The sequence below is a fragment of the Pelophylax lessonae genome (genome assembly GCF_965119305.1).
Source record: "Pelophylax lessonae genome assembly, chromosome: 4".
In the NCBI taxonomy this organism is placed as follows: Eukaryota; Metazoa; Chordata; class Amphibia; order Anura; family Ranidae; genus Pelophylax; species Pelophylax lessonae.
In genome coordinates this window covers 16,571,725-16,596,300 of record NC_138771.1, presented here as the reverse complement: position 1 = coordinate 16,596,300, position 24,576 = coordinate 16,571,725, and the positions used below count along the sequence as shown (strand labels likewise).

The following is a 24,576-nucleotide window of genomic DNA, read 5'->3' as shown; positions in this document are numbered from 1 at the left end:
AGAACCAAAAAAGGAAATCTCCTTACATCAGGGTTAATATTGGAGTCCCTCCCTGTCATTAGGGTCCCCATCAGAGTCCCCCTTATATCAGGGTTCCCATCAGTGTCCTCTCTTACATCAGAGTCTTCATCAAAGTCCCCCCTTGCATCAGAGTCCCACCTTACATCCAGGTTCCTATCAGAGCCCCTCTTTACTTCAAAGTGGCCATCGCAGTCCCCCCTCCCCCTTACATCAAGGTCCCTATTAGAGTCCAATCTCAACTCAGGGTCCCCATGGGAGTCCCCCTTACATCATAGCCACCCCCCCCCCGCCTACATCAGAGTCCTCCCTGTCATCATGGTTCTCTCCATCATTAGAGCCCCATCTTTGTCCCTCTTACATCATGGTTCCCATCAAAGTACCCCCGTCATCGCAGTCCCCATCAGAGCTCCTCTTACATGAGAGTTCCTGTCTTTAGAGTCCCTGTCATATGCCCCCCCCCCCCCCTGCATAAGGAGTCCCTGTTAGCTTACCCCCTTACATCAGAGTCCCCATCAGAGTTTCCCCTTAAATCAGAGTCCCCATCAGAGTTTCCCCTTACATCAGAGTTCCCCCTTAAATCAGAGTCCCCATCAGAATGCCCTCTTACACCAGAGTCTCTTTTAATCCCTGGATCCCTATGAGAGTCACCCTTACATCAAAGTGGCCTTCAGAGTCCCTATCAGAGGCCCCTCCCCTAACATCAGTGTCCTCCCTGTCATTGGGACCCCCATCAATGTCCTCTCTATCATAAGAGTGCACATCTGTGTCCCTCTTTTACGTAACAGTCCCCATTAGAGTTCTCCTTGCATAAGAGGCCCCCGTGAGAGTCTTCTCTGTCACCTGAGTCCCCCCTTAGATCAAGGTGCCCATCAGAGTCCCCCCTTATTTGACTCCTACATGACAGTGCCTATCAGAATTCCCCTTACATAAGAGGCCCTGTGAGAGTCTTCTCTGTCATCAGAGGCCCCCCTTAGATCAGGGTGCCCACCAGAGTCCCCCTTATTTGACTCCTACATGACAGTGCCCATCAGAGTTCTCCTTACATAAGAGGCCCCGTGAGAGTCTTCTCTGTCATCAGAATCCCCACTTAGATCAGGGTGCTCATCAGAGTCCCCCCTTATTTGACTCCTACATGACAGTGCCCATCAGAGTTCTCCTTACATAAGAGGCCCCGTGAGAGTCTTCTAGGTCATCAGAGTCCCCCCTTAGATCAGGGTGCCCATCAGAGTCCCCCCCACCCCACCTTATTTGAGGGTGCCCATCAGAGTCCCCCCTTAGATCAGGGTGCCCATCAGAGTCCCCCCTTATTTGACTCCTACATGACAGTGCCCATCAGAGTTCTCCTTCCATAAGAGGCCCCGTGAGAGTCTTCTCTGTCATCAGAGTCCCCCCTTAGATCAGGGTGCCCATCAGAGTTCCCCCCCACCTTATTTGAGGGTGCCCATCAGAGTCCCCCCCTTACTGCTGGGGGGTGGGAAGCAGAGACTGTACACATCAGCTGTAGGCATGTGGCTGGACCAGTGTGTGTCTAATCTATTGGGAGGGGGTTGTATATCAGACCCTATTGATGTCTGTACTTAGTATGGTGACTCTGTTGAGTGAATGGAGGAGCTCTAATTCTGACCCGTTTGCTCTGTAAACAATATTGTGTAAAAGTAAAAGTGTTGTCATCTCAATGTGATCTTCTATGGGGTTAACCTGTCGGACTGATTGAGGTCAAAGGTCATCTGCCAGCCACGTCTGCTGAGTGTGAGCCGATAATCCCAGCGGGAGAGAAGTTTCCTGGAAACGGTTAATGCGCCTCCCTGAGACCGGCAATTACAATCATTAATGCCGTTTACTTTAAATGCCCCTCCCCCTTCGCCCCCCCATGCCCCCGCGCCCCCCCCCCCCCCCCGCCGCACATTACAGGAGTCAATATTTCCTCTTATCTCAGCCTTTTCTTCTTCTGCCATCGGATCTGAAATACAACAAGAAATCTTTATTTTGTCTGCCGCGCTCCGCGCTTTGTTTAGGTCGGCTCAGAATAAATCGGTGAACTTTGCTTTTTTTCTTTTTTAGAGAGAAAGTGCGCCTGAGACGAAATCTCTGGAACAATTCTCCCCTCTCGTTAATTCGGCGGTTACAAAAAAATTTTCCATTCTGGGCCTCTGAATGTGAAAACAGAAGACCTCCCATAATATGAATCCCACCCGGCCTGATCCCTGCGTGTAACCTCAACAAACACAGAACCGTCTTCTTACCCCCCCCCCCCCCCCCCCCGGCCTCAGATCCATTATCCTGCGGTACGCCGAGGAGCAGCGGCTCATGTGCTTCCCCCACCACCATAATGCCATTGAATGTCCCCGCTTTGGTAATGGGACGGCCCAGGCTGAGTAAACATGGAGAACACGTGCAGATCCCAGGGCGCCGCGTTTGTGGCTCTCTATACACACGAAGACCACGCCTTTTCTGACACTTTTTCTTTACAGGTTTAAATCAATATTTTCTGCTAGGAAATTACTTAAAAATTACTTAAAATTACTTTTAAAAGAGACCCTAGGTCAGGGATCCTCAAACTACGGCTCTCCAACTGTTGCAGAACTACACGTCCCATGAGGCATTGTAAAACTCTGACATTCACAGACATGACTAGGCATGATGGGAATTGTAGTTCCTGAACAACTAAAGGGCCATAGTTTGAAGACCCCTGATCTAGATAACAAAATGACGATCGTTTCAAATTTTTTACGTCACACCTGTTTTTCAAACACATTTTTTGGAAAAAATACACTTTAAGCGCTTGCCGACCGCCCCGCGCAGATTTACGCAGATCTAAATGATTATGTGCATGCGGTCTCGGTTGCCGAAGCCGCGCTCCTGCTGTGCTTAGACACAGCGGGGACCAGACTGCGGGGGGAGCGGGCACGATCGCCACCGGCCTCCTGCGATCTTCAGGGGAAACTGACAGGAGAGCCGCCTGCTTATGTAAACAAAGCAGACGGCTCTCCTGTCAGACAGGCACAGAGAGATTGTGTGTCCCAGCTAAGCTGAAACACAGATCTCTGTGTGCCTGTCACAGAGCCCCCCTACACAGTTAGTAAGCACAATAAGGCCCCTTTCACAAAGGGAGTCCGTTCAGATTTGCCTGTCAGTTTTTGAGGCGGATCTGAACGGTCCCCCCCCCCCATGCATCGCTGTGGGGCATCGGATGTCAGCGGAGACATGTCCTCTGACATCCGATCCCTCAAAACCGGATGGATGGAAACCCTATTTTCCATCCGTCTGGCGGATCGGATGAGAACGGACAGACGGTCCGTTCTCATCCGATTCCCCCATAGAGATGCATGGGGACCCGACAGCTGGGTCTCCGCACACAGCGCAGAGACAGAGCTGCCATCCTCCTGCTCAGCGGGGGATCGGCGGATCGATCCCTAACTGAGAAAAACTGAGTCCGTCCGACTCCCATGTGTGAAAGGGGCCTTAGGCTCACACTTTACCCTTGATCACCCCCCCCCCCCCAGTATTAACCCCTTCCCTGCCAGTAACAGTGCATATTATTTAGCACTGATCACTGTGTTCATGTCACTGGTCCCCAAAAAGTGTCACTGAGGGGTAAATTTATTAAAACTGGAGAGTGCAAAATCTGGTGCAGCTATACATAGAAACCAATCAGCTTCCAGGTTTTTCTGTAAAAGCTTAATTGAACAAGCTGAAGTTAGAAGCTGATTGGCTACCATGCACAGCTGCACCAGATTTTGCACTCTGCAGTTTTAGTAAATCAGCCCCTGAGTGTCAGATTTGTCTGTCGCAATGTCGCAGTCCCCGCTAAAAAAAAAAAAAAACGCTGATCGCCGCCATTACTAATAAAAACAACAAAAGAAGTAAAAAGTCTAAAAATCTATCCCATAGTTTGTAAACGCTATAACTTATGCGCAAACCAATTAATATACGATTTTTGGGATTTTTTTTTAACAAAAATATGTAGCAGAATACAAATTGGCCTAAACTGACAAAAAAAATTAGATTTTTTAAAAAAAATTTTATTGGTAATGTTTTATAGCAGAAAGTAAAAAAATATTGCGTTTTTTTTCTTTTTCAAAATTGTTGCTGTTTTTTTTGTCTATAGCGCAAAATCTAAAAATCGCACAGGTGATCAAATACCACCAAAAGAAAGCTCTGTTTGTGGGGAAAAAAAGGACATCAATTCTATTTGGGTACAGCGTCGCACGACCGCGCAATTGTCCGTTAAAGCATTGCAGTGCCGAATCGCAAAAAATGGCCTGGTCATTAAGGGGGGTAAAACCTTTCCGGAGCTGAAGTGGTTAATTAATTAAAAAGCAAAGTACAATATATACCACGATTTTTTTGTAAAATATGAAAGATGATGTTACGCTGAGTAAATAGATACCTAACATGTAACGCTTTAAAATTGCGCACGCTCATGGAATGGGGGAAAACAACGGTACTTAAAAATCTCCATAGGCGACACTTTTGTACAGGTTACCAGTTTAGAGTTACAGAGGAGGTCCAGTTCTAGAATTATTGCTCTCGCTCTAACGATCGCGGCGATACCTCACATGTGTGGTGTGATCACCGTTTATATATGCATGTGCAACTTACGTATGCGTTCGCTTCTGCTTGCGAGCACGGAGGGACGGGGCGCTACAAATTATTTTTGTTTTTTTTTCTTATTTATTTTATTTTTACACTGTCCCTTTCAATTTTTATTTTTTTTTATCACTTTTATTCCTATTAGAAGGAATGTAAACCTCCCTTGTAATAGAAATAAGGATGACAGGTCCTCTTTGTGGAGAGATCTGGGGTCAAAAAGGCCCCAAGTCTCTCCTTTACCATTTAAAAGCAAAATAATTTTGATCTTTTGCTTTGAAAACAAAATGAATGTGTTTACTTCCACCCTGGACAGGAAGTGACGTCGCTCCAGTCCTCCAAGGCCATAGAGCCAATCAAAGACGATCTTGGTCTCTGTCCGCCTCTGTGACCAGCCAGCTCAACCGTCAGATCGTTTCTCGGGCGCACCAGTAAAAACTGTAAGCCGGAGGACAACGGGGGCGGGGGGGGGGGGTTGTCCTCTCCAGGGGCGGCATCTGCTGCCGCTTCTAAAAGGCTGAAAAAAATGATACCGGGGTTATGGTTGATATCTTCAGCCATAACCATGGCACCCCACTTGCAAACCTCTATCTATATATATATATATGTGTGTGTGTTTTGCAGTAGGCCGTTGGCTGGGGGACGCAGCCCCCGGGGGCCCCAATGTTCAGCCTTTTGTTATACCAAGAGTTAAACGCTAATGAAATGTTACAGAGAGCTGCACAAGGCTCAACCCTTCTTCATCCGCTGATACAAATGATATCATATACCCACCCCTCCCCCAGCGAGGGTCAGTGGAGTGTCCTCAGTGTGTACAGATTGAGGCTTGGGGTCCGCAAAAGCTGCCTGTGTTCTCGGCTTCACCCCCCCCCCCCCCAAGCCAGACTTTAATGTGGAGCCTGATGTAAGGGGGGACTCTGATACAAGCGGGGATTCTGATGGGGACCCTGATGTAAAAGGAGACTCTGATGTTTGAAGGACTCTTGTGGTGACTTTAATGTAAAGGCGCGACTCTGATAGAGACACTAATAAAAGGTGGTACTCTGATAGGGATAATGATGTAAGGGGGGGCTCTCATGGTGACCCTGATGTACATGGAGGGAATCCCATCGGGATTCTTATGTAAGTGGGACTCTGATAGGACTCTGAGGAAAGGGGGACTCTGATGGGAACCCTGATGTAAGGGGGAACTCTGATAGGGACACCGATAGAATGGGGACTCTAATGGGAACCCTGATGTAAAGGGGAACTCTGCTGTTGGAGGGACTCTCGTGGCGAGTCTAATGTAGAAGGAGACTCTGATGAGGACACCAATAAAAGGGGGGACTCTGAAGCAGACAATGATGTAAGGGGGACTATCATGGTGACCCTGATGTACATGAAGGGACTCTTATGTAAGTAGGAATTTTGAGGTAAGGGAGGACCCTGATTTAAGGGAGACTCTTATGGGAACCCTAATGTATGGGGGGACTCTGATGTTAGGGGGACCCTCATGGTGACCCAGATGTAAAGGGGACAATATTGTGAGAGGGACTCTTATGGTGACCCTGATGTAAATGGATGGACTCTTATGTAAGTGGGACTCTGATCGGGGCTCTGAGGCAAGAGGGGGACCCAGATTTAAGGGGCGGACTCTGATAGGGACACCGATACAGTGGGGGGCTCTGATGGGGACCCTGATGTAAAGGGGAACTCTGATGTTAGAGGGACTGTTGTGGTAACTCTAATGTAAAGGGAGACCAATGAAAGGGGGGCTCTGATAGGAACCCTGATGTAAGGGGAGACTCTGATGTTAGGGGGACTCTCATGGTGATCCTGATGTAAATGGGGGGGGGGACTCTTTTGTAAGTTGGACTGTGATAGGGATCTGATGTTAGGGGGACCCTCATGGTGACCCAGATGTAAAGGGGACAATAATGTGAAAGGGACTCTTATGGTGACCCTGATGTAAATGGAGGGACTCTTATGTAAGTGGGACTCTGATCGGGGCTCTGAGGCAACAGGGGGACCCAGATTTAAGGGGGGACTCTTATAGGGACACCGATACAGTGGGGGCTCTGATGGGGACCCTGATGTAAAGGGGAACTCTGATGTTAGAGGGACTGTTGTGGTAACTCTAATGTAAAGGGAGACCAATGAAAGGGGGGCTCTGATAGGAACCCTGATATAAGGGGAGACTCTGATGTTAGGGGGACTCTCATGGTGATCCTGATGTAAATGGGGGGGGGGGGACTCTTTTGTAAGTGGGACTGTGATAGGGATCCTGAGGTAAAATGGGGTTCTGATGGGGACCCTGGTGTAAGGGGGAACCTTTTTTAAGGGGAACTCTGATAGGGACACCATTAGACTGATGAGAACCCTGATGTAAGGGGAACTCTGATTTTAGGGGGACTCTAATGGTGACCCTGATGTAAGGGGGGGGGACTCTCATGGTGACCCTGATGTAACGGGGGGGCTCTGATGTAAGGGGGGGACTCTGATGTAAGGGGGACTTTGACCCATGAGTATTTCTGGTTTGGTGATGAAATCTCTCTCTTCCAGGTAGAGGAGTGCGCCTGTACTACATTGGCGGCGAGGTGTTTGCGGAATGCCTCAGTGACAGTGCGATTTTTGTACAGTCCCCGAACTGTAACCAGCGCTATGGTTGGCACCCGGCTACTGTATGCAAGATCCCCCCAGGTAAGATGGACTCTGCTAGAGGACAGCAATCCCCACTCTCAGTCTAGGGCTCATTCATACATGAGGTTGGGGGGGGGGGAGCGTTAAAACCCCATGATTAAGCAGCACTTTTACACCATTTCCCCCCCCCCCCCCCTTTAAATCACTACCCTTTCAATTCCACGTGCAATGCATATGGTTGCAGCGCAGTAGTACAGGCTTCAAGGGGTTAAAGCAGGGGGCTCCTCACCACCTCTCTGAAGAGCGATCCAAATGCAGCGAACTCTTAGAGAGCGATGCTAGCGAACTTCCTGCTCTGAAAGAACGCCGGTCACCACCAGGACACATAGAAAACAGTTGTGCCCCGTTAACACTACAGTGCAGCGGGGAGGTGCTGTGCAATAAAATTCAGCCATGCTGTGTTTTATCGCAGCGCACAGAGCCACTGATGGGGGGGGGGGGAGAACACCAGTCCTCCTGTAGGGGGCCCAGGCACACGGGGGGCCCCAACAGCAATCAGTGCGGTAGGGAGGAGGGGCAATTACAGAAGGAAGCCCTGTGCGGCTCTCTGCAGCAGCTGAAAGACAGTTTATCCCCCTCCTGCCAGCATTCAGCTGCTGCAGGGAGAGACACAGACACAGGGCATCGTTCCTGTAATTGCTTCTCTGACACCGATCCCCCCTCCCTGTTCTGCCTGCTTCTGTTCCCCCTCCCCCCCCTTTCACTGTGCCTTCCCACCTGAAGCGCTGCAGGGAGAGACACAGACACAGGGCATCGTTCCTGTAATTGCTTCTCTGATACCGATCCCCCCTCCCTGTTCTGCCTGCTTCTGTTCCCCCTCCCCCCCCCTTTCACTGTGCCTTCCCACCTGAAGCGCTGCAGGGAGAGACACAGACACAGGGTAACATTCCTGTAATTGCTTCTCCGAAACTGATCCCCCTCCCTGTTCTGCCCCCCCCCCCTCGCAGCGCTGCAGGGAGAGACACAGACCCTGGGCATCATTCCTGTATTGCTTCTCCAACATCCATCCCCCTCCCTGTTCTGCCTGCTTCTGATCCCCCCTTCCCCGTTTTCCCCCCTTTCACTGTGCTTCCCCCCCCCCAGTGCTGCAGGTTTCCCTGTCCTGTAAATAAATAACAATGTATAAAAAAAATAATAATAAACATTGTAATAAATAATTAAAAAAAAAAAATTGTAAAATAAAAAAAATTGAAAATTTTCAACATTTAAAAAAATAAATAAATAAATAAAAAAAATATATATATATTTATATTTATTTATTTTTTAAATGTAAAAAACAATCAACCGCTTGCCGACCGCCCGACGCATATATACTGCGGCAGGCTGGCTCGGCTGCGTGGATGGACGTATGGGTACGTCAGTTTGCAGTAGCAGTGCTGGGGGCGAGCGCGTGCCACGCTCCCAGCCCCCACTAGGCAGCGGAGATGCTGATCCACAGGGCCGGCGGCTGCGATTGCCACTGGGAACTCACGATCGTTCCCCTCTGAGAGAGAAGGACGGTCAGCTGTTGTAAACACATCTGACCGTTCTTCTCTCTGGAATGATCATAGAGCGCCTGTGATCCTTCTATATAGGATTACATGTCTCTATGATCATTTCACAAGCCCCGCCCCCATACAGTTAGAAAACACCCCCTAGGCTCACACTTAACCCTTTGATCACCCCTGGGTTAACCCCTTCCCTGCCAGTGTCATTATTACAGTAACAGTGCATATTTTTTTTTAGCACTGATTACTGTAGTAATGTCACTGGTCCCCCAAAAGTGTCAAAATGTCAGTTAGGGGTCCGACCTGTCCGCCGCAATGTCGCAGTCCCGCTAAAAATCACAGATTTTTGCTATTACTAGTAAGAAAAAAAAAAAATAATAATAAAAAATTACAAATCTTCCCCTAGTTTGTAGATACGACAACTTTTGCGTAAACCAATCAAAATACGCTTATTGCGATTTTTTTTTTTTACTAAAACTATGTAGCAGAATACAAATTGTCCTAAAAGGATGAAAATTTTTTATTTTTTTTTTTTTTTTTTTTATTGGGAATGTTCTAAAGCAGAAAGTGAAAAATATTGTTTTTTTTTTTTTTTTTCAGAATTGTCGCTCTTTTTTTGTTTATAGCGCAAAAAACAAAAAATCGCAGAGGTGATCAAATACCACCAAAAGAAAGCTCTGTTTGTGGGAAAAAAAGGACATCGATTTTATCTGGGTACAGCGTCGCACGACCGCGCAATTGTCAGTTAAAGTAACGCAGTGCCGAATCACAAAAAATGGCCTGGTCATTAAGGGGGCAAATCCTTCCGGTCCAGAAGTGGTTAAAAAGGGATAATTCACACGGGTTCTCTGTTATTATTGTGTGCACTAATAATGATTTTAGTGTATTTTTAGTGAATATATTGTCTTGATATATTCAGGGGGGGCTTGCCAGGTAGGCTGTACGGGGCCCCCGTGATTTCTAACAGCAGCCCAGACCACACAGCAGTGCAACCCACAACGCTGCATCTGTGCGATGACATGCATGAACTGATCTTAAACAAGAAGCTTTGGGTGTCGCTCCAGCTCCCCAATCCTACTGTCTCTGGTGACACATACTAAAGAGGGTGCCGGCATGGAAAGAGCCTGCCTGGGCTCAAAGTGAACACTAGAGCGAGAAGAAAGTCCTAACTTCCGCACCCCAGCAAAAGCCCAGGTATAGACGAGTGAAAAAGTGAGACGAAACGCGTCGGCTAGGGCTGGCCCGGGTGAAACTGGGCCAAAGACACTTTCACTAAAACATACCCGGGCTTTTGCTGCTGTGCGGTGAATGACCTTTCTTCTCCTGCCTGGGCTCAAAGTGAACACTAGAGCGAGAAGAAAGTCCTAACTTCCGCACCCCAGCAAAAGCCCAGGTATAGACGAGTGAAAAAGTGAGACGAAACGCGTCGGTTAGGGCTGGCCCGGGTGAAACTGGGCCGAAGACACTTTCACTTAAACATACCCGGGCTTTTGCTGGTGTGCGGTGAATGACCTTTCTTCTCGCTCTAGTGACATGAATGAAGTGTCACTTTGTGCACTTCAAATAAAGTTGACCAAAAAAAGGGAATTGTGTGATGTGCGGAACCGACACTGTATGTAAATGAATGGCTTCACAAACGGTAAAAAAAACAATAAAGATTTGTGGCTTTTTTACATTCTTTTTATTTCTTTTCTTCCAGGGTGTAATTTGAAGATCTTTAATAACCAGGAGTTCGCCGCCCTCTTGGCGCAATCGGTAAACCAGGGATTTGAGGCCGTGTATCAGCTGACCAGGATGTGTACTATACGGATGAGCTTCGTCAAGGGATGGGGAGCTGAATACAGGTCAGTGATACCTAAAACCCAATTGTGATGAGCAGTAACTGCTGGGAGTGTCTTAGCAACATCCTGGCTACAAGGCAGGATGAGATGATGTCATCGCTCGGATGGTGGGGATGTGCAGTAATGGCTGGGAGTGTCTTAGCAACACCCTAGCAAACAGGCAGGATGAGATGATGTCATCCCTGTGATGGTGGGGGTGGGCGGTAATAGCTGGGAGTGTCTTAGCAACATCCTGGCAACAAGGCAGGAAGGGATGATATCTCTCTGATGGTGGGGATAAGCAGTAATGGCTGGGAGTGTCTTAGCAACATCCTAGCAACAAGACAGGACGGGATGATGTCATCTCTCGAATGGTGGGGATAAGCAGTAAGGGCTGGGAGTGTCTTAGCAACATCCTAGCAACCAGGCAGGATGAGATGATGTCATCTCTCTGATGGTGGGGGTGGGCGGTAACAGCTCGGAGTGTCTTAGCAAAGTCCTAGCAAAAAGGCAGGAAGGGATTATGTCATCTCTGTGACGGTCGGGATGAGCAGAAATGGCTCGGAGGGTCTTAGCAACATCCTAGCAACAAGGCAGGATGAGATGATGTCATCTCTCTGATGGTGGGGATGTGCAGTATTGGCTGGGAGAGTCTTAGCAACATCCTAGCAACAAGGCAGGATGAGATGATGTCATCCCTGTGATGGTGGGGGTTGGCAGTAACAGCTTGGAGTGTCTTAGCAATGTCCTAGCAACAAGGCAGGAAGGGATGGTGATGTCATCTCTGTGATGGGGGATTGAGCAGTAACAGTTCCATCTAGATTACGTGTCGAACGCAAGGCCTGCAGGCCGAATCCAGCCCGCCGGGCCATTTCGTGCAGCCCTTGCAGCTTCTGCAACCCCCTCATCTCCACCCCCACAGAACTGCTCCACCAGATCCTACGCTTCTCCATGCAGCTGCAGAGAGGCTTGTCTCTGGGCCCCAATGTCTCAACAGTTTACAGCAGGAAGGAGGACAGAACTACTCCTACAGATCCTGTGCCTCTCTGTGCAGCAACAGCACCCTCTCGTCACCACCTCCCCTGATCTCTGCATTGAGCAGACTTTGGCAGCTGACTCCAGTCCTCCTCTGGTCCATCTTCGAACCCTGCACTTTCTGCTTCCCCAGTCTCAATCAGTTTGCAGCAAGAAGGATATAACTCCTCCTACAGATCCTGCAACTCTCTGTGCAGCCACAGCACCCCCTGGTCTCCCCATTCAGCAGACTTGGCAGCTGACTCCAGCCCTTTTTTGGTTCTCCACCAGACCCTGCACTTTCTGCTTCCCCAGTTTCAAGCAGTTTGCAGCAATAAGAAGGAAAGAACTCCTCCTACAGATCCTGCACCTCTTTGTGCAGCTACAGCACCCCCTCCCCTCTGCCTCCCCTGGTTTCCACACTCAGCAGATTTTGGCAGCTAACACCAGTCCTCCTCCAGGCCCCGCACTTGGTGCTTCCCAGGGCTTCTTCCCAGCAGCAGCAGAAGGTAAGAAGGGTGCAGTGTGATGTAAGGGAGATTGGGGGGTGCTTGACTTCTGTTGGTGGGAGTGCTCCGGACATCTGATATAAAGGGGGGGGGGTGCTCTGGACATCTAGTCTTACAGATACAACCTGCCCTTTGAGGGCGACCATAATGCTGATGTGACCCGCAATGAAATGGAGTTTGACACCCCTGCTCTAGATGGAGTGGAGCTCTATCTAGTGAAGCAATGGTTACATTCATCTCCTAATTCCCTCTAGCGTCCTCTAGAATTGTTACTTTGTATCTCTTGTTTCAAAAGCCCATGTATTTCCTATTCTCCTTAGCGCCACCGTGTGGCCATATTGCCACGTTTTAATACTGCCCATAGTAAAAGAACATTTGTTCATAGGTGAGAATAGCCTGAAGAACATTAGTTTTTACCTAATTCATACAAAACTAATGTACTAGAGATCGACCGATTATTGGCAATGCCGATATATCGGAGGCCGAAATGCACTTTCCCCGATATATATTGGAATCGGCCCCTGAGCTTACCGATATTGCCGATATTTCGGGAAAGTGCTTGTACCGGAGTGATGGCTGCAGCCAGAGGCGTCACCCCGGTACTGGCGTCCATAACGGTCGGCTGTCTTGTAATGACAACTGATGCGGCTGAGAAGCCACTCGACTGTCATTACAAGGAGCGGGAGGGGACCCCCTCCCGTCACCTTCCGCGGCTCACCCAGGTCTCCCGTCCTACCGGGAGACCCGGTCAACCATCCTGCACGCCCGCCGAAGAACCGATCAAAACCGCATTTGGCTCTGATCGGGACTCCATGTAAAACCCGGAAGTGATGTCATGACGTCACTTCTGGGTACACGGCACCAAATTCATAAAAATGACAGCCATCAAAAGAGCCAAACGTTTTGAATGCTTTTAACCACTTAAGCCCCGGAAGATTTTACCCCCTTCCTGACCAGGGTTTTTTTTGCGATTTTTCACTTCGTGAATTTAACGGACAATTGCGCGGTCGTGCGTCGCTGTACCTAAACTAATTAGACGTCCTTTTTTTCCCACAAACAGAGCTTTCTTTTGGTGGTATTTGATGACCTGTGCGATTTTTTGATCATGCGCTATAAACAAAAAAAGAGCGACAATTTTGCAAAAGCAACAATATTTTTCACATTTTTTTTATATGAAATTCCCAAAAAAAAAAGTAAAAATCGAAATTTTTTTAACATTTTCGGCCAATTTGTTTTATGCTACGTATGTTTGGTAAAAAAAAAAAATCGCAAAAAGCGTATTTTGATTGGTTTGCGCAAAGTTATCGCGTTTACTAACAAAGGGAAGGATTTCTGTCATTTTTGGTGTTTTTTTTTTTTTTTAACGAGTAATGGCGGCGATCTGCGATTTTTTTTTTGCGGAACTGCGACATTGCGGCGGACAGATTGGACCCTTGACTGACATTTTTGACACTTTTGGGGTTACCAGTGACATTACTACAGTAATCAGTGCTATACATATGCACTGTTACTGTAAAAATGACACTGGCAGGGAAGGGGTTAACTGTATTGGAGAGGGAGGGGTTAAGTGTGTCCCTAGGGGCGTGTTTCTAACTGTGATTGGACATGGCTATTGTTGTAAAAACAGAGATCAACGGTCCTACATAGTAGAACCGTCTGATCTCCATTTTTACACAGGGGAGAATGACAGGCGGCGTGTTTACATTAGCCGCTTGCCTTTCTCCCTTCCCGGCGAACGATCGCAGAGTGACCGGCGGACATCGGGTCCGCCGGTCACACGCACTGACTTGTTAGGGAACGAACCGGGGCGGGCGCGCGCTCGCCCGTTTGTCCGATATTGGCTCACAAGCGAGTGACAGGCTAGTGACGTACCGGTACGTCACTTTGCCTGGCTGGGGCTGACCGCCGCAAGTACATATACTGTAAGGCAAGTAGTTAAGTGCGGAGGAGGGGTTTGGGGTTTTTTAGACCCCCAGATCCTTCCACAAGAGTACCTGTAAAAAAAAAAAATATATATATGTATATAATATACAAAAATATCGGCCGATACTGATATGCGATGACCAAAATATCGGTATCGGCAATAAAAAAACGATATCAGTCGATCACTAGAATGCCAAAGATGGATGGCTATTTGATTTTCATTTTTTTATAAATATCCCCCATGTGTTCTGGTTTCATAACAAAAGTCATCTGATGGGCCCGCTCATTTAACCTCTTCATTCCCATCCAGCAAGGCACGGAGGTGCACCAGCTGCGTTGGCCGAGCTGGAATACGATAAGCTGATGACTAAAGCAAGTTTGAGGAAGTCGGCCCAGTAAGCTTCTTCTTCCTTCCCAAGAAAACAAAATGTTAGTTTTTCTTTCAGTTCCCTGAAATCCGTGCCTCCCCCCCCCTCCCCCGTGATTACCGCCTGGGGAAAGTGACTTTTATTTCCGCGGTCTCGCTGATTTCTGGTGGTGTCCGGGGAGGTGGCGGGGCAGCGACACATGTCATTATGTGGAGGGTGGAACACATGCTGGCTGCCAGAGTGTAACGTTCTGCTATTGTGGGAGCAACAGACACCCAACGCAGATCCCAACTCCTGCCTGCTGGCTTCCAGATGTTCGGTGACCGTTTATACCGCTTAACCGCTTCACGCCGGGGCGCTCTGTGGTCCGAAAGCAGAAGACGGAGACTTTGAGCGTGCTTGGTGTGGCATGGGTTAAATCTCATCCTCCACACATTGACAGTTTCAGTGCTGGCCGGGAGCCAGGGGAGCTAATGGAACCCAGATGTGCCTCTGTTTGGCAGCCTCATTACTGATCCTGAGGTTTCTCGCTCACATTTCACTTCTTCCTTCCTTAACCCGTTCAGTACCGAGACTTGCAAAAGTCCCTCCTAAAATTCCTCCTTGAAATGGATCTGCAAACAGGAGCTTGGACTGACTTTAACCACTTGCCAACCAGGCCTTTTCTAGCAAAATCCGTATTTCTCTTTCGTTCATTGACGGACACAGCTCCTGATCTTCTTAACCATCGGGGTTATACTGCCCCTACAGGAGTAGGACGCTAGACAGAAAAAAAGTCTGGCTACACCTATGGGCAGTCCCAGGGGGTATTCTCCCTCTCTCTGCTATAGGTACTCAGTTTTTTTCTGCCTAGTCAGGAGCAAGGACCTAATTCCTTGCTGGGATCTCTGGTCCTGGCATTTTTTACTTTTTAGATAGAAATTTTTCTCCTGTTTTTTTTCCAGAGAGATCTACAATCAACTGCCAGACTGGGCGACGGGCTGTACAATCTAGATCCAGTGGTCAACCCATTCTGGCCAGCGAGCGTGCTCAGACCTCAGCTCCGCGATAGGTCGGCCGTGACATAGGCCCAGCAGACGGGGGCTGGCCTGCAAGTTAAAAGCCTCGCGAGGTCGCATACAACGGGGTCTCGGCCCGAGTTGCAGCATTCCTCCATTTCTATGAAGAGGAGGTTCTGTCTGGAGTGGTTCCCATCTGGTTCCTGGTATGGTAAGTACCTGTCCCCACTCTCCCCCTAGATGGTTTTGGGGTGGACATGGGCCCATCCATGGGACAGTCTGACCCCTGGGTTCCTTCCCGTCAGGCACCCCCCTCATCGGTCTGGTGGTCCCCGTGGGCCCTATCCCCCCCCCCTCTCCTGCACTGACGCTGTGGCTGTGGGGTGGCCTGGTATACTGCCTGGGGTGGGGGCAAGGTGCTGTGCTGACAATGGGGCCGTGGTGTGCGCCACCAGCGACCGGGTAATTGGCTTTGGGCTGGGGACTGTACCTGGTGGGGGCTCCTGCCAGGGCCCCCCTCCCTGCCTGTGCCATTTTCTGAGGCCTCGGGATCCTCGTGGTGCCGCCTTTTTCCTGTAGCCTGTGTGCTCAATGCACGGCGGCCATTTTGCGGTGATTTGCCATTGAAAATAGCGGTGGCCATGAAAGTGGAGCCCTCTGGGCGGCGTTTTCAGTGGTGGGAGCCCCTCCTCATTCCCTGGTGCTGACTCCTGAAACTTTTCATTTCCTGATCGCCGCACATGCAGTGCAGATTCTCCTGGTGGCTGCGGTGCCTGGTTTCTGCTGGGTGTGGAGTCTGGTGGGGTTCTCTCTCTTTCTGCTGAGGATCAATTGGGTGCTCTATTACTCTCGACCTAGGGGTGCTGCCAGAGCGGTGGGGGTTGTCCCTTAGCAGTGCTTTTACACCTTTTTTTGTGGGGTCCCCCTGGTGACTCATGGAGTCTTTGGAGAACATCTCCCCACCTGATCGACTCTCTGGGGCTTTGGGGCCCTCCAGGTCCAATCCATCCATCGGTGTACTGATGGCGGTCCTGGAGTACTTTGTGTTTTGGGCGACAGGCTGGCATAAAGCGCCGCCCCCTTCCCCTGTCTCATCTGATCCTGAATCTGATTCGGCTGCCGCTGACGTGGGTCACCCTGCGGGGTCTGGAAGCACGAGCCCTGAATCATCAGATAGTGAGGAGGATTCCTCCACTTCTGCACCCGCGCACGAAAAGGCGCTGGTGGACGCACTGATTGTGCCTGTGCTTGAGATTTAAAGTTGGAGGACGCGTCTGCGACGGAGGCGCAGGTTCCCTTTGGTACTCACAAGCCATCCAGAGTGGCAAAGGTGTTCCCCTTTCCCCTCCTATTTTGACGGAATTGTCACTAAAGAGTGGGGACGACCAAAGCGTCCCGTTGGGGTCCCTAAGCAAGTTGCTAGGCGATACCCCTATGAGGGTCCCTTCATAAGAAGTGGACTGTTCCACCCGTGGTGGACCCTTCAGTTTCCAGATTAAACAAGGCAACCATGATTCCGGTTGAAGAGTCCTCGGCCTTTAAGGACCCGGCTGACAGTAAGGCGGAGGCTGTGGCTCGCAATATGTACACCCTGGCTGGTTCGGCACAGAGGCTGATATTTATCATTGCCCTGGTGTCCCAGACTCTGACCGAATGGGTTAAGCTTTCTTGCCATGATTTGGAGGGGGAGTAGCTGCCCCCTGCCTTTGCGGAGCTGGTGGACCAGCTTGTCCAGGGGCTGCAGTTTATCTGTGATGCCTCTTTGGATGCAGCTCCCTTAATTGGCTCGGCTCTCTGTTTCGGCAGTGGTCCTTCGGCGTGTCTATTAACTCAAATGCTGGTCTGCGGACTAGACTTCTAACAAGGCCTTGACTGATCTTCACTTTGAAGGAGATCACCTTTTTGTTACTACCCTGGATGACATCATTAAAGGTCCCACGGGGGGGGGGGGGGGGGAGTACCTTTCTTCCGCAAGCTACTAAGGGCAAAGACCCTTGTCGTAGACGTGGGCCCTCCTTCTCGGGTCATAAAATATTTTTTTCGTCCCTCAGGGTCGACTGACAAGGGATCGGAGACTCCTCTGGAGGATTTAAGCGAACTTGGTCTGGCAAGTGGAGAGCGGGCTTCTCCAGACCTGCGGGCAAGGCCTCACCCGTATCTGGAGTGGGGGGGGGGGCGTCTTTGCTGTTCCCGGACCCGTGGAATCCCCTGGTACAAGACAAGTGGGTCAACGAGGTAATTTGGTCTGGGTACAAGATCGAGTTTTATTCTTACCCTCTAATAAGGTTCTTTCTTCCAAATGTGCAACTGTCCCCAGTCCGCTTACAGGACTTTTTGGGGAAGTGCAAGACCTTTTACTTTAAAGGGTGATGGTCCCAGTTCCGACTTTGGAACATTTTCAGGGGTTTTACTCAAACCTGTTCACAGTCCCCAGGAAGGAAGGCAAGGTGTGTCCAATTCTGGACCTCAAGGCGGTGAACTGCTTTGTGCGGGTGCAGAAGTTTAGAATGGAGTCCATTCGCACAGTGGTGGCTTCCCTGCATCAGGGGGATTTTCTTGCCTCCATCGACATCAAGGATGCTTACCTTCACATTCCAATGTTTCAGTCTCCAGCGCTTCCTCCTCTTTGCCGTGGGAGAGGCCATTATCAGTTAATGGCAATACCCTTTGGTCTCACCTCTGCTCCTCGAGTCTTCACGTAAGTGTTGGTCTTGATGCTAGCATTGTTACGCCAATGGTGGATCGCGGTACTGGACTACTTGGACGACCTCCTTCTGCAAGCGGAGTCTTCTACTGCTCTGGTGGAAAACCTGGAAATCACCATACGAGCTTAAGGAAGTTTGGCTGGATTCTGAATTTTCAGAAGTCTGCTCTGGTTCCATCCACAAAGCTGGACTATCTGGGTCTGACTCTGGACATGGCTTTTAGCCAGAGTGCTCCTTCCTCTAGACCAGGGGTGGGGAACCTAGGTCCTGGGGGCCGTATGCGGCCCTCGAAGTCATTTGGTCTGGCCCCCCCCCCCTGCAGCTGAGTCTGTGTCTCTCAGCTGTTCTGTCAGAACGGAGCCAATGCTTCCTGTATATTTCCGGCTCCGACCTGACAGTCTGAGTGAGTCACAGGCGGAGTGATATCAAATGCACTCCGCCTGTGACCAATCAAGGAAACCTCGCCTCTTCCTCCAGCGCGGCGCCACTGCTAGCCAGCATTTCCCGCCAGCAGCACACACAGCAGTACCAGCCAGAGCCAGCAGTACTCACAGCAGTACCAGCCAGAGCCAGCAGTACTCACAGCAGTACCAGCCAGAGCCAGCAGTACTCACAGCAGTATAAGCCAGAGCCAGCAGTACCAGCCTGAGCCAGCAGTACCCAAGACAGTACCTACAGCACAGTACCAGCCTGAATCAGCAATACCCACAGCAGTACCAGCCTGAGCCAGCAGTACCAGCCAGCAGTACCCACAGCACAGTACAAGCCAGCAGTACCAGCCTGAGCCAGCAGTACCAGCCAGCAGTACCCACAGCACAGTACAAGGCAGCAGTACCAGCCTGAGCCAGCAGTACCAGCCAGCAGTACCCACAGCACAATACAAGCCAGCAATACCAGCCTGAGCCAGCAGTACCAGCCAGCTGTGCCCACCAGCAGTACCAGCCAGCTATACCCACCAGCATTACCCGCCAGCAGTTCTTTTCAAAACTTACCACCACAAAGTCGACTGCGCTCCAGACTGACCGACGCAAACCTGGAAAACCAGTTGCGAGTAGCAACATCATCAATACCAGCTAACATCACACACCTCACCAAAGAGAAGCAGTTGCAACCATCACATTAGGGGGGAGTTAATTACGTTTTTGACCAAATATAACAGGCACATTTTTAAGTTGATAATTTTGTACGGCCCCCGAATGATTTTATAAATACCCAAATGGCCCTTGGCAGAAAAAAGGTTCTCCACCTCTGCTCTAGACAAACTCCAGAAACTGCAGGCTGCAATTCGTCTCCTGCATTCCAGCAGATGGTCATCTTCCGGACTTGCATGCGGGTGCTGGGCCTGATGGTGTCTACCTTTGAGGCGGTTCCGTTTGCACAGTTCCATACGAGGTCCCGGAAAGGGAGATTCTGGCCAAATGGGACAAGAATCCGCTGTCTCTGGACAATCAGATCCGGCTGAGCCGGGAAACATAAGAGTCCCTGATATGATGGCTTTGTTCTTCGGCGCTATGGCTGGGCAAATCCTTCCTCCCCTTGTATTGGACAGTGGTCACCATGGATGCCAGCCTGTCCGGCTGCGGAGGTGTCCTCTGCAAAATTACGCCCAGGGGATCTGGAAACTGGAAGAGTCCAGACTACCGATCAATGTCTTGTAACTCAAAGAGATCAGACTGCCTAAAACATTGGATGGATCGTCTTCAGGGATGTCCAGTGCGCACTCAGTCGGACAGTGCCACGGCTGTAGCTTATGTCAATCACCAGGGGGGCACAAGAAGTGTCCTGGCGGCTCTGGTGGTAGCCAGCATTCTAAGGTGGGCAGAACAGTTAGTTCCAGCCCTCCCGGGGTGGAAAACTGGCAGGCGGATTACCTCGGCTTGGACCAAGGGGAGTGGTCCCTTCATCCGGAGGCGTTTCATCAGTTGTGTCTCCAGCGGGGCATACTGAGGTGGATCTGTTGGCGTTCCGGTTCAACAGAAAGGTGCAGAGGTTTGTGACTCGATCAAGGGACGCCAAAGATGCGCTGGTGGCCCCCTGGGGTCAGTATCGTCTGATTTACGCCTTCCCTCCGCTCAAGCTTCTACCAAGACTTCTAGGCAGAAGGTGACTCCGGTAATCTAAGTGGCCCCGGACTGGCCTCACCAGGCTTGGTACACCGATCTGGTGCGGGTGGTCACCGACATTCCTTCTTAGCTTCCTCTCAGAGAGGATCTGCTGTCCCAAGGACCAATCTTCCACCCTCTTTACAGTCCCTGGCTTTGACGGCTTGGCTGTTGAATGCCAGGTGCTGATGGATAGAGGTTTGTCTGAGGCGGTGATTATAACGCTGTTAAATGTTGGGAAGATCTACCATCATACGTGGAAGACATACATTGCGTGGTGTGAGTCTCTTGGGGTTTATCCTCACTCTTTTTCGGTGGCTCGGATCTTGACCTTCCTTGAACAGGGAGCGGTTGAGCAGAAACTGGCCTTGAGTACTATCAAGGGTCAGGCGTCAGCCTTAGCAGTCTTCTTTCAATGGCCCTTGGCCACATACTCCCTGGTACCTACTTTTCTTCAGGGAGTTAGGCACTTGACCCCTCCAGTGCAGTTTTTGTTGGCGCTTTGGGACCTCAATTTGGTGCTATCGATCTTCCAGAAGCCTCCTTTTGAGAATCTTCGAGAGATTCCTCTGCTTACGCTGTTCTAGAAGGTAGCCTTTTTGGTGGCTATCACCTCTGCGTGCAGGGTGTCGGACTTGGCGGCGTTATCCTGTCGTTCACCTTACTTGGTAGTTCACCGAGATAAGGTGGTTTTTCGCCCCTGTCCGTGGTTCCTTTCTCAGGTTGTCTCTGATTTTCCTTTGAATGAAGACATTATGTTGCCTTCTCTGTGTCTCCAAACTGCGGCCCTTTGCTTCCCTTTATCTGGCCTTTAGGGCATTATTCCCCCATGACACTGACAACGGAGCATAATTCCTTCCACTGATACCAATGATGGGGCACTATTTCTCACACTGGCACCAATGATGGGGCGCTATTCCTCCCACTGACACAAATGATAAGGCACTATTCCTCCCACTGACACCAATGATGATGGGGCACTATTCCTCCCACTGACACCAATGATAGGGCACTATTCCTCCCACTGACACCAATGATGGAGCACTATTCCTCCCACTGACACCAATGATGGGGCACTATTCCTTCCACGGATACTAATGTTGAGACACTATTCCTTACCCTGACACCCATGATGGGGCACTGTTCCTTCCACTGACACCAATGATGGGGCACTATACCTTCCACTGACACCAATTATGGGACACTATTTCTTCCACTGACACCAATTATGGGACACTATTCCTTCCATTGCCACCAATGATGGGGCGCTATTCCTTCCCCTAACACAAATAATGGGGCACTATTCCTTCCGCTGACACCAATGATGGGGCACAATTCCTTCCACTTACACCAATGATGAGGCACTATTCCTTCCACTGACACCAATGATGGGGCACTATTCCTTCCCCTGACACTAATGATTGGACGCTATTCCTCCCCCTAATACCAAAGAGGGGGGACACAGTTTACTTCTAGTGACACCAGAACATTTTCTACCCCCACTGGCCACAGTCTGGCCCCATTAAAAGTTTGAAGGACTGTAAACTGGCCCTCCTGCCAAGTGCCCGTAGAGAAAACAGTTTGCTGTGGGGGCACTTGAGCAGGCTCACTTCCGAGCCACTGCTCTGCTTGTCAATTCACACACAGAGCCGCAGTTCGCTCCCGCTCTTCTCATTGGCTCACTGGCTGTGATTGACAGCAGTGGAAGCCAACGATGAAGGAGAGTCTTCAGAGAGCCGAGGCTCTTGTGCACATTGCTGGATCGCAATGGAGCTCAGGTAAGTATAGGGGGAGGGGGGGGAGCTGCTGCACACAGAAGGTTTACATAGAAAGCATTAGGTTGAAAGCCTTGAGAACCAATTTAACTTTTTATTGTTAACTGCAGCATTGTGATTTATGATGAATTCTGTCTTCACAGGCGCCAGACGGTGACCAGCACACCCTGTTGGATCGAGCTTCATTTGAATGGTCCGTTGCAGTGGCTTGATAAAGTTCTGACACAAATGGGCTCTCCAAGTATTCGCTGCTCAAGCGTCTCGTAGGCCAGCATGTCCAGGTCACATGATCTCACCGACCTGGAGAATCCCAATACCGACCAAGCACAGAGCAAGATCCCAGCACACTGGCTGCCATCTTAACATAAGATCTTAGATCTTCCCGACGATCACGTGACAGAGCGGGGATGTCAGCCCCTAATTTCTTCTCTGTGTGGAGCTATGACAGTACACTGATCTGGAACACTCTGCCAATTTACACGGTGCATTACCTGGCTCGGAGCACCCAGCATTACCACAACACAGAAGCAGCTGCTGTTCTCCATTTTTAATGCTGATAATAAGCACAGGTCCATATAACACTGAGAAAACAGTGCTGATAGACAATTCATCAAACTTAACTGGTAAATTTGGGAAAGTCTCTGAAAGCCAGTGAAAAGATGAGTCTCACGTTTTACGATACAGGGTACAGTTTCTACAAGTTCTCAAACTTCTCATCTATGGATTCCTTGGCTCCGATCTCCCCAGAGATGTGGCCATGCCTTTCACATGTCAACCCTGTCATGAACCTTCCCAACATTGGTGACTTGTCCCTTCCTTCTGGACTATTCTTTTTGATTTTTATGTCCCCTGTGCTATATAGATAGTTACTCTATAGTCAGTCTGTTAGATACATATCTTACATGTGGGGCCGGTGTCTACAGAGGGCTCACAGCAGCATTACTTGGGTAGGAGCTCCTGTATGAATTTGACAACTGGAGAAGCAACGTTCATTCTTAAAGTGTTTGTTATATGTGTATCTTATTGTATACCCCGCCTGAGCATGAAGCCTGCTGCTATACAGGTACATCTCACTAAAGCCAGCGTATGGAGCCTATGACTTCTTTCCTACCCCAACATGATGAGACCTGGTTCCAATTTTTCTGGATACCATATTGTTAATGATCATAAAGCTGCCATTCTCAACTAGGGTTCCTCCAGAGGTTGCTTAGGGGTTCCTTGAACTGTGACTGATTACCCGCCTATTTGATGGTGAGTCCAAAGTTCGAGGGCCAACTCCGCTTGGCCGAGCCGACTGCATGAACCCACTGATTGACCTCCCGTTTGATGGTGCCTCCATAGTTCCAGGGCCAAGTCCACTTGGCCAAACCAGCTGCATGAACCTATTGATTGACCTCCCGTTTTATGGTGCCTCCAAAGATCCAGGGCCAAGGTTGAGAAAGGCTGTCATACAGACAGAGGTTAGGTTAGTAATAGATTTTCATGTATAGAAAATGTAGCAGTCTCTTGATAAGAGGCAGGTGGCCTGTGACCCAGTATGCTGTCCCATCAGTAAGCCAAGCCTTGTTACCTCCATAGGTAGAAGGGTAGGCATGGAAAAGTCACAATGTCCATGCGTCCAGTGACAGGCAGGTCATGGTGGCATTGCTGTTGAGGGCAAGGGTGACCATATGCAGCCTAATAAGGCAACAGATTTGAGCATCATTGTTTGATATAATCTGCTCCTGTAGGCATTAGCAAAACATAAGAAGAGCACTTCCGATTGTAGGAAGTGCCGGCACACAAAGATTTCCCAACATGCTGGAAATTCCATTTTAAATCTTTGCCGGTCCATTTCCCTTTATAAAATGGGGAAGGAATATATCATGCATGAAAGATTATGGAGGGTCCTAGCAATATGCAATCCTGGAGAGATCTGGCAGATCTCCCATAACCCTTAAGCTTCATTGAGGGATCTTCCAATGTGCGTCACCTTAACCAGTACGCAATCATAGCTTTTTTTTCCCCTAGTCTGGATCGGAGATCTTGGTCTCCTTGTCTTTGTTTTAGACATAGCATGAGGTAGAAGCCATTCTTTCTGCTCTGTATATTTATTTACAGAGAATGCCAGTGAAATGTCGCTGCAGCAAGCGTCCTCTTGTGTACCTCTCTCTAGAGCATGGCCAGCTGTTCCCAGAAGCGGCAGCTATGACCACATGCAGCGTTCCCCGATCAGAGATATTGGGTGGTGGGGGGCGGGGCAGCGTACTCGTAGCACAGATGGGGAGATTTCTCCCTGTATATTTGTAGCATGAAAGAACAGGCTCCCTCAGTCTGTGACAACTCCATTTATTGAGTTAAGCTTTTTATTTTCCAAAAAATAACTATACAGTTTTCTTTGTTTTAGTCAGTGTAGGAAATATCTTTTTTTTATTTTTTATTTGTATGCGTTTCTGGGAAAACTGTATTTTTGGTGCCTTTTCCAAATTTGTCTCTTTTGCTTGTATGTGTCTCAATTATTGTTAAGATATACACATAATATATATCTATCTATCCCCAGAAATACACTCTAGGCTCTGATTAGCTGAATTTTTATCTGTTCCATT

General features: G+C 49.4%; 1 protein-coding gene across 6 annotated transcripts in view; it reads left to right on the top strand.

Moving 5' to 3' along the window:
- Nucleotides 1–22,943, top strand: part of SMAD3 (SMAD family member 3) — a 217,733-nt gene extending 194,790 nt beyond the window's left edge. For all 6 annotated transcript variants that reach the window (XM_082253028.1, XM_082253023.1, XM_082253027.1 and 3 more), the window contains 3 exons: nucleotides 7,153–7,290; nucleotides 10,477–10,621; nucleotides 22,135–22,943. In XM_082253028.1, coding sequence (XP_082109154.1) covers nucleotides 7,153–7,290; nucleotides 10,477–10,621; nucleotides 22,135–22,258 — 407 coding nt within the window. In that variant the 3' untranslated portion in view covers nucleotides 22,259–22,943. The remainder of the gene's footprint in view (nucleotides 1–7,152; nucleotides 7,291–10,476; nucleotides 10,622–22,134) is intronic.
- Nucleotides 22,944–24,576: the final 1,633 nt, after the last annotated feature.